Here is a 12,404-nt window from a genome sequence, read left to right on the forward strand (position 1 = left end):
TTACTTAAATCTTCTCTATCTTACCTTGACTATTTCTCCCATAACTTACAGAAACAGAACAATGCACATTCCTGAAGTTCTCGAACCTCTTCTATCCTCCCACCCAGGGTAGCCCTTGTTCATCTGAGCCAGGCCTTCTAAGACAAAACCGTGTAGCATAAATGCACTTTCTCTTCCTTGTGTGTTCCAGATATGTTACTTCTGCAGTGACTAAATAATTCTCAAGAACTGTCTAACTTTCCCCTACCGTGCTGCTTCCCAGATACCCTACATTGAAACTAATATCAATCGGTCTCTAGAATCTGAAAACAAACCTGCTAATGGCAAAGGTAAGGCCACTCTTGGTTGGGACTGATGGATATATTCTTATATCTATAGTACAACCTTTGGGACATGAACCCAAGAGATTATGTCTTGCCCCATTCCCTTGAGGTCATGAAATAAACAATTAAAATTAATCATTTTTCTCTGATGTAATGCTTGAAACCCTGGAGCAGCATTAGGAAAATTTTATACAAAAATTTATATAAATGTATTTTAGATTTTATTAATTTAGTCTGGAAGAAAAGGAGAGAGAGAGTGTGGGAGGGGCAGAGACAGAGAGAGAATACCAAGCAGGCTCCACACTGTCAGCACAGAGCCCAGTGTGGGGCTTGAACTCATGAACCATGAAATCATGACCTGTGCCAAAACCAAGAGTCAGACATTTAGCCAACTGAGCCATCCAGGTGCCCCCAAAATGTTCTATTTTAAAATCACTTCTCCAACCCCTGATTAGTCCCATATATACCTACAACCATTATAAAAGTTATGGAATTATAAAAACCATCCTTATCAAATATTGAGTGGCTACCATATAGCAGGCGTAACTGTCTTCCTCCCTGCCATCCACTCTGACCCTGTTGGAGAAGGGTGAAGATCCCTCCTTTAGGTCATCATGATTCACTGAGAGTTAAAGCATAAATATTTAAAAAGTTAAATATCAAGTTGGGAAAATAGTCCCTTTGAAACCTTGTCCTATTCTATTACTCTTAACCTCCTCTGCTTCTTCTATCTAGTCTGACCTCTTTGATTTTGTGTATTGCTTTTTGTTTTCCAAAAAATATTACTGACTCTTTCTTTATGGTCTTTTCTCCTCATGTTTCCTGCACACTGAAATGCTTTCCCTTAAGTTTTTGTTCAAATGCAGCTTTTCAGTGATACCCTCCAAAACATACTGTTTTACCACTGGAGCTACTCTACTACCAAATATAGTGTTTAAAGTACTTCACATGTTTCAAATATATTTACTTTATTTATTTATTTTGAGAGAGAGAGTGTGCACGTGAGTGTGAGTAGGGGGAGGGGCAGAGAGAGAGAGAGAGAGAGAGAGAGAGAGGGAGAAACCCAAGCAGGCTCTACACCATCAGCCCAGAGTCCCAGGCAGGGCTTGAGCTCATGAATCTTGAGATCATGAGCTGAGCCAAAGTCAAGAGTTGGACGCTTACCAACTGAGACTTCCAGGAGCCCCTCAAATATATAGTTTAATCCTTACTTATTTCTTTATTTGTACATTGCTTGTTTTCTTCTGCTAAGATAAAAGTTCCAGGAAAGCAGAGATCATTCATTGCTTTGTTCACTAATATATCCCAAGCTCCTAGATGAATGAGTAGCATAAAGTCAGTGCACCATGAGTCTTCATCGAACAGTAAATACGGCCTTCCAAGGGAACTGGGAAGAGAGCCAAACTACCAGAACTATGAGGAATTTCAGTGCAGAGAGGAGACAGTTCACAAAGGATGATAAGGATGTTTTAGAAGTGGTTCTTGAAACTGCAGTCACAACAAAACAGAATACAAACAGACCAAAAGAAATTTGCACTCCTCTCAACTTCCTGTCTTTATCAGGTTTATTATATCAAAATCTTGACATTTTCAACATCAGCAGCAGCATTGTGAAATTACCGGCAAATGGAAAATATCTCAAGTATTCTCCTTTAGAAAAATTTACAGGTAGTTTTGCTAAAGTTTTATCGCGTTGATCCATTTGGCAAACGTTTTTTACATATCCATTAAATGCAAGGCTACACTGTTGATATAAGAATAATAAGGAAGTGGATCACATTAAAACTTTTCTTTCAAAAGATGTATAATTTCTCTGTAGTAACAAGCAATACAAATGAATAAAGACTGAAGGTTGTACATGCTCAGAATCAAAGCAGGGACTGTTCTGTGAATTTTGTGTTTTGCTACAGGAACCAGGGAAAAGTGGTTGGGTACCTGATGAGGGTAAGTAATTATTTATTATAAGTTTATAATGAGCTGGGTACTATCTTAGATATTGGGGAAGAAGAGAAAGAATGTCCCTTTGTCAACAAATTTCTATTTAATGGGGAGTACAAATAAATATGTGATCATTTTTTAGTAATTATAAATGCTATAAGTATACAATTGAAGATATTATTTTTTAAAAATTATTTAATGTTTACTTATTTTTGAGAGAGTGAGACACATGGTGCGAGGAAGGGAGGGGCAGAAAGAGAGGGAGACACAGAATCCGAAGCAGGCTCCAGGTTCTGAGCTGTCAGCACAGAGCCGGCCCTATGCGGGGCTCAAACTCATGAACCATGAGATTATGACTTGAGCCAAAGTCAGAAGCTTAACTGAGCCACCCAGGCGCCCCATTTTAAATAAGGAGGCCAGACAAGACCACAGTGAAGTACTATTTGAGCCTGTACCATGATGAAGTGAGAGAGGAAGACGTACAAAGATTGGGAGGAAGAGTGTGGAGTTTGGGGCAAAGGAAACAGCAAATACTACTTATTTTCAAATGCATACTCAGCAAATGGCAAGATTGTGTTCTTTTTTATGGCAGAGCAAGATTCCATTGTGTGAGTGTCTATGTCTATGATATATGTCTAGACATATATACTCCTCTTTATCCAGTCATCAATCTATGGACATTTGGGTGATTTCCATGGTTTGGCTCTTTTAGATAATGCTATTGTAAACATCAGAGTATGTGTATTCCTTCAAATCAGTATTTTTGTGTCCTTTGGATAGATATCTAACAGCGCAATTGCTGGGTCATTGGGTAGTTCTGGTTTTAACTTATTGAGGAGCGTCCATACTGTTTCCAGAGTGACTGCACCAGTTTGCTTTCCCACCAACAGTGGGGGGGGGGGGGGGGGGAAGAGAGGCAAACCAGGAAAACAAGCTCTTAACTATAGAAAGGAACTGAGGGCTGCTGGAGCGGGGGTGGGTGGGGGGGATGGGTGAAATGGGTGATGGGTACTAAGCAGGGCACTTGTGATGAACACTAGGTGTTGTATGTAAGTGATGAATCACTGAATTCTATACCTGAAACTAATATTACATTGTATGTTAACTAATTGGAATTTAAGTAAAAACTTAAAAAAAAATACACACTGTGTTTTCACGCATCCCAATAATTAATCAGTTCGTCGTGATGTTTTGTGCTTTCTAAATCTGCTTGCAAAATTATAACTTGGATATTTCCAAGTGACATTATTCATGGCAGAAAGGAAAAGAAGGAAGCCTACCTTGGTATATCAATGGGTGTTCTTTAAAGCTCTATTTATGCTACTAAGTGGGTATTGGAACAATAACAAAATATGGGATGCCATTAGTGGAATACTTTTATAGTACATTTTCATCAAGAAATTATCATTGAATAATTTCCGCTCTGCAGAAATAATCTGAGATGATATAGCTTAAGAATAAAAAAGGCTTATCGATGTAATTTTTAAAAGTTTAATGGCGGGGCGCCTGGGTGGCTCAGTCAGTTAAGCGTCCGACTTTGGTTTCTGCTCAGATAATGATCTCGTGGCTTTGAGCCCCACATAAGGCTCCGTGCTGGCAGCACAGAGCCTGCCTGGGATTTTCTCTCTCTCCCCTCTCTCTGCCCTTGACCACTTGCCCTCTTTCTGTCTCTCTCAAAATAAAATTAGAAAAACTTATTTTAATTTTTTTTTTCAACGTTTATTTATTTTTGGGACAGAGAGAGAGACAGAGCATGAACGGGGGAGGGGCAGAGAGAGAGGGAGACACAGAATCGGAAACAGGCTCCAGGCTCTGAGCCATCAGCCCAGAGCCCGACGCGGGGCTCGAACCCACGGATCGCGAGATCGTGACCTGGCTGAAGTCGGACGCTTAACCGACTGCGCCACCCAGGCGCCCCATAAAAACTTATTTTAAAAGTTAATGTTTTTTTCTTTTGAAAATATTCAAGGAAACAAAAAGCCCTTGAGCCAATGTTAGAAGCCTCAAAACAAGATCCACAAGAACTGCTAGCCATGCTGATTGTTTTTTTCCGTCCCAAATGTATTTCTTGGCCAAGGGTTCTGTGTGCAGCCTGGAAAACGCGACTAATGTGGCTTGGTCTTTGTCCTGAAGGGCCAGAACATTTAATGGACAGGGAGTCCCTGACTTCCAGTCTTATTAATTTGAGTCCTCTACAATATAATAATATTTATAGAATATTATATTTCTCTATCAATCCACTTGCTAAGACAACTGAGTCATTAATAGGAACTTATGAAAAGTGTGATAGTTGGTAAAATGAACATTTGAGTAAATACCCTCGTCAAAATTTCACCTAACAAAAAATATATCCTTACAAAATTCTACACATATTCTGTTGTTATAACTCAGTTTCCTTTATTATGAAAATGCTCAATGTATCATGTAACAGTTCCCTGGGGGCGGGGCGCTTGGGCATGCACACACATGTGGACCGGTATGTGCGTTCAGGTAATTTTGCGGAAGACTTGGACCCTTTGCAGAAGGCTGCATTCTCTGCATTGGGCTTACTGCTTTAATTGGTGTCACTTGGCTTGTTCCTGCCCTGGGTTTTATAAACTGACACCTCAAGAAGCTTTATTAGTTCCGATTCATTCTTTTAGCTTCCCTTCCGCAAGCATTGTTCAGACGTGGTTCTGACTCCTCCCGTGGCATTGGATCACAAAAGCACCTGTTAACTGATCGTCTTCTAGGGATCCTCGGTCCCATCTGTGGATGCAGGTCCTGTCAGCTAGATCACCTCATTTTAGCATTCCCCACCAACATTTTGCATAATGATTTTAACATTTCTTGAAACCATTGCCTTGGTGCATGTTTTAACATTAGGAGTTCTGAAATCGCGATTTTCTAATTCCATCCTCTTTTCTGCTTTTACTCTCCCTGAATTTCCCCTCACAAACTGTTAGGTAACCCTGAAATGCAACTCATAATAGAAAGACAAAATAAATATTTATTTCCCTTATTTATCAGTTTTCAGAGCAATGCCTTGACACCCCAGCAACCTTCAATAGTAGCCAATGATTTATTGTCTTTTTTTCTTTTTTAGTATCTAAATTAAAAATTTTAAACTTAAACATATGTGATGTCTTTTTGAAAAAAAATCTTCTTTAATGTTTATTTATTTTTGAGAGAGAGAGACAGAAAAAGACAGAGAGAGAGCGAGAGAGAGCGCGCGCACGCGCGCAAGAGTGGGGGGAGGGGCAGGGAGAGAGAAAGACACAGAATCCGAAGCAGGCTCCAGGCTCTGAGCCGTCAGCCCAGAGCCCGAGCGGGGCTTGAACTCACGGACCGCGAGATCGTGACATAAACTGAAGTTGGACGCTTAACCGACTGAGCCACCCAGGCGCCCCTCATGTAAAATACTTTTAACTTGATACTCAGTCATGTTTCACATCACTTCCAATACTATAATAAAAGTACAAAAAGCCCTTGGAAGAAGGAACAAAGAACTTGGCCAGGTCTTAGAAACAATGCCTCTCTGCTTATTACTAATTCTTCCATATTTACATTCCTAATTAGCTACCACTTTGTAGAATTCCTCCATGACCCTAATGATGCATGAAACAAAGGCAGAAGGAACTGGCAAAGGAACTAAATTTCTTTATAACCTGCAGCCCATTGACAAATACTTGCAGCCAGAGTAAAATGTTCCTCAGGGAACTGCCTACTGTCTTAATGCTAATGCTTTGCTAGAGGGGAAAACAACCTTAGCAGGACAATAGCTAGGCCTCCGCTATCCTGGGAATCTTCTTTGGCATCTGAAAATCTCACTGGAAACTTCCCTTGGACTTCACCTCTTCCCAACTCCATAGTATATAACTAGTCTCTCCTTGTGGTCCTGGGGCAGCTCTTCCTGCCCACGGGTTCTGTCCCCGTGCTTTAATAAAACAACCTTTTTGCACCAAAGACGTCTTCAAGAATTCTTTCTTGGCCATCAGCTCAGGATCCCGGGAAACCCCGCCCCCATCACCACCAAAAAAACCAACCACCAACCAACCAAGCAACAAATAAACAAACATCTCATCACCTAACATTCTCAATGTTTAAATGGAATTGAGAAATGATTTATCATGCCAGCATGGTAATCCAATGGATTTACGGATTTTGGATTTTATGGTCTGCTGTTTACTGTTAGATAAGTCTCTTAGAGATGCTGCAGTAAGTTATCACAAACGTGGTGGCTTAAACCAGGGCAATGCATTGCCTCATAGTTCTCAAGACTAGTAGCCTGAAATCAAGGTGCTGGCAGGGTCATGCTTCCTCTGAAGATGCTAGGGGAGAAGCCTTCTTTGCATCCTCCTAGAGCCCCCTACCCAGTATCAGCAGAGCACTAATCTTCACAAAGACCTCTCTGTGTGTTCTTTTTCTGTCTCTTATAAGGACACACTCATTGGATTTAAGGCCCACCCTCATCCAGGGCGATCTCATCTCAATCTTCACCTTTATTACATCTGTAAAGATCCTGTTTTCAAATAAGGTCATATTCTGAGCTTCTGGATGGAATTGGATATTTGGGGGGCACTATTCAACCCACAACACTATGTTTCTTCACCTGTTGCTCATAGTTCTCTTACAACACATTGAAGTGACCAGAAATCAATGATCAAATAACTGGTTTATTACAACAGTAGGTTTCAAAATGTGGTGAATTGACTAAATACTTTGAACTGTCATCTCTACTAGAAGCATTGAGTAATTCTCCATATAATAAATCAAATCTCTTTTGAAAATCCACACCTTTGACAAAATTGCATTGAGTGATTAATTAATTTCCTGACACTCTCCTTCACATCTTTGTTTCTGAGGCTATAGATTAGAGGGTTCAGCATGGGGATCACCACGGTATAAAATAAAGAAACTACTTTGATTATGAGCCATGAGTTTTTGGAGTTGGGTACACAGTAAAGGAACAGGACGGTCCCATGGAAGATGGTGATGGCAGTCAGGTGGGAGGCACAAGTGGAGAAGGCTTTTTGGCGCCCACCAGCAGAAGGCATTTTTATGACAGTGACAAAAATAAAAATATAAGTAGTGAGGATGATTACCAGGCTGCTCACTTCATTGAACATGGCGATGGCAAAACAAAGCACTTGGCTGATGTAGGTGTCAGAGCAGGACACAGAGACAATGACAGAGTGCTCGCAGACAAAATTATTTATGATGTTAGAGCCACAGAAGGACAATGTCAGGAGAAAATAGGTGAGTGTCAGGGAAGAGACTACACCCCACGTGTAGGGCCCCGCCACTAACGATGCACACAGCTTTTGGGACATGACAGCTTTGTAGAGTAGAGGGTTACAAACTGCCACAAAGCGGTCATAGGCCATCACTGCCAACATGAACGTTTCTGACACTGCAAATATACAAGCCAAGAGGAATTGCACTATGCAGCCTATGAAAGAGATGGTTCTGTCTTCCACAACCAAGTTCTCCAACAGTTTGGGGGTAACTGTAGTGGAGTAACAGAAGTCGACAAAGGACAAGTGGCTCAGGAAAAAGTACATGGGGGTGTGGAGTTGGGGACTGACCCTGATGATCATGATCATGCCCAGGTTCCCCACCACAGTGATGGTGTAGACGGCCAGGAATAGTAGGAACAAGGGAATCTGCAGTTCTGGATATTCTGAGAAGCCCAAGAGGGTGAATGTAGCTCCAGTACTGTGGTTTCCTTCCAGGAGCAACATGCTTGTAGTTGGAGAAGAATCTGAAATAATACTAAAAACAGTAGCAATGATCATCGTGATCACGCATTTCTATTGTACTTACCACGTGGCAGGCATTGTGCTAAAACCTTAAAATGCATTGATTGAAATCTTCAAATAGCACTGTGAATCGTAAAACAAGGAGCTTCATATTTTACTTAAGGATGGGGAGGCATATATAAGTTAAGGAACTCGTTTGAGGTCACACAGCTTACTAGTGATGAGCTCGGTTTTGAAATTGATCCTGAGTGGCAGAACTCAAATTAAATTTAGGGAACAGACAGAAAACTACACCACATTGTTGTAGACCACATGTATTTTTCACAGTTCCATCATTCTGAAGATCCGCCCTTTTTCAGAGGGTTAATATAACAATGCAGCTAAATGTAGCACTCAAATTTATAAAGCGAGGATCAGATGTAAAACATTAGAGGCGATAACACTTCGATAGTTATGATGTTCAACCCCAGTCTCAGGGAAGGCAGCATTTATAAGGCACCGCAAGAATTTCCGTGTTTTGAAAAAAATATGTGGATGCGGACAGAACATAGCCCCTCATATCTTCAAGCTTTCCACTGATTCTATCCAAATGCTACAATAATTACTTCAGTGTTCCAAAAACAATGTAGGAACCTGGTAAAATAATAAAGTCGCACTTGTGACATGTTTTCCCCCCACTTCTGTGTTTTCTTTCCTACTTAACTATTTTCTCACTTAGTGTCACTAATGCTTTCCTTTTTTTTTTTAAGTTTATTATTATTTCTTTTTTTACTTTGAGAGAGAGCATGAGGGGAGGGGCAGAGGAAAAGGGAGAGAGAGAATCCCAAGCAGGTTTTGCACTGTCAGCGTAGAGCCCAACATGGGACTACGTCTCACCAATAGTGAGATCATGACCTGAGCTGAAGTCAAGAGCTGGACGCTTAACCGACTGAGCCACCCAGGTGTCCCCTGCTGCTTTCAACATACTCATCTAGATTCCTTAGTTATTATCTTTTTAACTTTCTATTATTTCTAATCTGATAACTTTACTAGGCATGTATAATATTAAATACTCATAGAATATCTAAATTAAAGAGTAACTTACAACGTGTTTTGCTCAAGCTTCTCAAGCTAGACATTACAGCAATAAGCAGCAATGGTTACATTATGACCCGGAAAATTTCTGGGGGGGCCATTGGTTTTGATTAACGTTATATATGTGATTATCTTGTTTTGAGTCATGCCATCTTTGTTTACTTGTACCTGTTATTTTGAGAAAGCAGAAGCATCTTGTATTCACAAGCAGTCCTTAGCCACAGAAGTATCTTTAACCATTTAACAATAATTTTTAAAACAATAAGTTAGCCAGTAACAGGCTAACTTAATATTCAGGTTAATTAAAATCTATTAGCATGAATCTCATAAACAAAGACATCATTTTAGTTTTGTCTGACCAGGTCAAGGTAGAAAGAAACTATTATTTCCCTCATAGCTAAATGCTGGTTTTTGATATTCAACAACATGTACTTTCTTTTTTTTTTTTTTTTTCAACTTTTATTTATTTTTTTTGGGACAGAGAGAGACAGAGCATGAATGGGGGAGGGGCAGAGAGAAAGGGAGACACAGAATCGGAAACAGGCTCTAGGCTCTGAGCCATCAGCCCAGAGCCTGACGCGGGGCTCGAACTCACGGACCGTGAGATCGTGACCTGGCTGAAGTCGGACGCTTAACCGACTGCGCCACCCAGGCGCCCCATCAACAACAACAACATGTACTTTCTATGTGCAGAGAAGGAATGGGTGGGAAAGGGACAAAGAGCTAATGACAGTCCAGCATAATGAAAGAAGCCCGTGCTTGGGAACCAAGATTTAAATTCAATTTCAGGCTTTGTCACTTACTCTGTGATCTTTGATGCATTAAATTTTCTGAACCTCGGTTTTGTCAGCAATAATGACATGATGATACATGTTGCATGCGTGTATCAACATTATTTTAGTGAATGATGTGAACGTACTTAGCACTGAGTCTGAAAATTGTGGAATCCAGTAGGTATGGGCTTCCACACCCTCACTGTTTAAAAAAAAAATTCTTAGTGCTATCACTAATTAATATTATTTTAAAGCCCTTGTATTATTTTTTTTTTAAATCTAAGAAATAGGTCAAGGGCCAAAGTGGGCAGCCGCAGATAGGTGGGTACATCTGGGATGCCACAGGGAAGCCCAGGTCTCTTTCCTGAATCTCCACTTGACCCTGATCATCTGAATTTTCCAGTTACTGTCTTTCAATAAATTCTCTGTGTTTTCCCCTTTGCTTTCTCATTATTATCTGATCCTTTCTTGTCCTCTCTTTGTAATATCAGGTTGGCACCCATGGAGACTTGGCAAACTGCAATCATTACCCAGCTGGATTATAGTAGCTTAAACACAGCTAGCTTCCCTGGAGTGCTTCTAGCTTGTGCTGGAAGAACATCAAATTCTTCTTCCCTTGATTACTGTGGCTATTAGGACAGCCTTTAGCTCTGACAACTTGGATTTCTTCCTATCAACTAATTTATCAAATCAAAATTTCTATGCTCAGTTCCACCTAAGGCCTGACCCAAGCCACTTCCCAACATCTAACCCCCTTTAGTGCCAATATCCATGGCTGATCATCAACACGTGCTCATTTGTTCTATGGTTTATGTGATTTTTCTTTCCTTTGACCTGAAATATTCTCTTTTTCTCCCATGTGTTGATGCAGCACTTGCATTAAATGAAAACTACTATCACAAAGAAACTTTCCCTTTTCACTCCAGCAGTATTTTCTACATTCTTGCTGTACTTACGGGCATTATTCTCAGGAAATCAAAATGTCATGATCTGTTGCGTTCACTACGACTTTATACATGTTATTCTTATCTCCTATCTATAGGACTTTGAGATGTCGAGGACAGTCTCAGTTTTTACAATATTCTTTTGAAATTTTCAGTGTGATTCTACTATGCTAGGAGCATGGTAGCTCTTCTCGAAGTAAAAATTGGGATGATACCCTAGCGAAGGGGGAAGAAATCAGCTCATCAGCGGGAGCTGTTAGAAAGACCGACTTCAGAGACATTATGTCATTTAGACCAGCAAAGAGTATTCCCTGTCTCAAAGGCTGCAGGTCCCCCTTATAAATGAAAGATTACACAAAATAGATCAGCCAGCCTGATACCAACTCACCTGAAGATCCTGTGCTATTATTAACAGTCTCCAAGGAAGTTCCAACTCAGAATTCAAACATTATTAAACATATTAAGCGTTGGTAAATATTGCAGGAGTAGAGAATAAATTTTAAGTAGTGTGACAGGATTATATTTCTTAGTATCCAGAGAAACTCAGAGAAAGGTGAGAGAGAAAGAGAGAGAGAGACTCTGACTCCTAGGACCAAAATGTAGGGTTTATGTATGCCCCCATGACCTCAGAGATTTAGACCCTGGAGAATTAGTACTCAACTTTTATTTTTACATCACAAACTCAGAAATGAGATTGAGTGCTAGCTTGTGTGGCGTTTTACAAGAATGCAATTTCTTCTAAATCACTGGAGACAATGTCACCAAGTCTACAGCATGAATTTCTTTTAAAAATGTAATTATAGAAAATATACAAACTGACTTGGAAAATATGGTAACTACAGTAAACAAAGATACAGATAAATCAGCTAATATGCAACCATTCAGAGATAACTGCTATTAACATTCACTGTATGATTTTTCTCTTTTTCTCTGCAAAATATATTTGTTGTGAGATGTATAAACAAGAGAACTTGGATTCTGGATTTTTCATTTAACATAAAATAATCATTTTTGTCCTTGGAAATATTGATTTGCTTCATTGAAATAAATGTGTGTGTGTGTGTGTGTGTGTGTGTGTGTGTGTGTGTGTGTGTGTTTCAAATATGGGCAATCTATTCTTCCAAGTTTGTACTAATACAGTTGAATATTATAATCTTTTTGTGTCCATACGTTTTTAAAAATGACTAAGTATTTTGGTTTTTTAAAATTTTTTTAAGTTTATTTATTTATTTATTTATTTTGAGAGAGAAAAAGCTGGAGCAGGAGTCAGGGAGGGGCACAGAGAGAGAGGTAGAGAGGGAATCCAAGCAGTCTGCACACAGTCAGTGCAGAGCCTGAGACAGGGCTTGATCTCATCACTGCGAGATCATGACCTGAGCCAAAATCAAGTTGGATGCTTAACCAACTGAGCCACCTACTCACCTGACAAATGTATTTTGGAAGCATGTTTAACTCTCTAAAAACAATGGATGCCAACCAATCCATTGGGTCTACTTTACCTGAATACCACCCAATTAGATCCATTCAACACTCTCCCTGGGCCCCTGACAACCTATCTCTTACCCTACTCTTGCAGGGACCCTAACACAACAGAGGCTATTTATCACAAGG

General features: G+C 40.0%; 1 protein-coding gene across 1 annotated transcript; it reads right to left on the minus strand.

Moving 5' to 3' along the window:
• Positions 1-7,012: 7,012 nt before the first annotated feature.
• Positions 7,013-7,984, minus strand: LOC112865243 (olfactory receptor 5D3-like). Its single transcript, XM_025928282.2, has one exon. It carries the CDS (start codon positions 7,982-7,984, stop codon positions 7,013-7,015), a length of 972 nt encoding a protein of 323 aa, XP_025784067.2.
• Between the last annotated feature and the right edge of the window lie 4,420 nt (positions 7,985-12,404).

The sequence above is a fragment of the Puma concolor genome, chromosome D1, assembly GCF_028749965.1.
Source record: "Puma concolor isolate L17-30 chromosome D1, mPumCon1.1.hap2, whole genome shotgun sequence".
Lineage (NCBI taxonomy): Eukaryota > Metazoa > Chordata > Mammalia > Carnivora > Felidae > Puma > Puma concolor.

Coding starts and splice junctions, on each gene's coding strand:
- LOC112865243 (XM_025928282.2), bottom strand. CDS start 7,984: ATGTTGCTCCTGGAAGGAAACCACAGTACTGGAGCTACATTCACCCTC.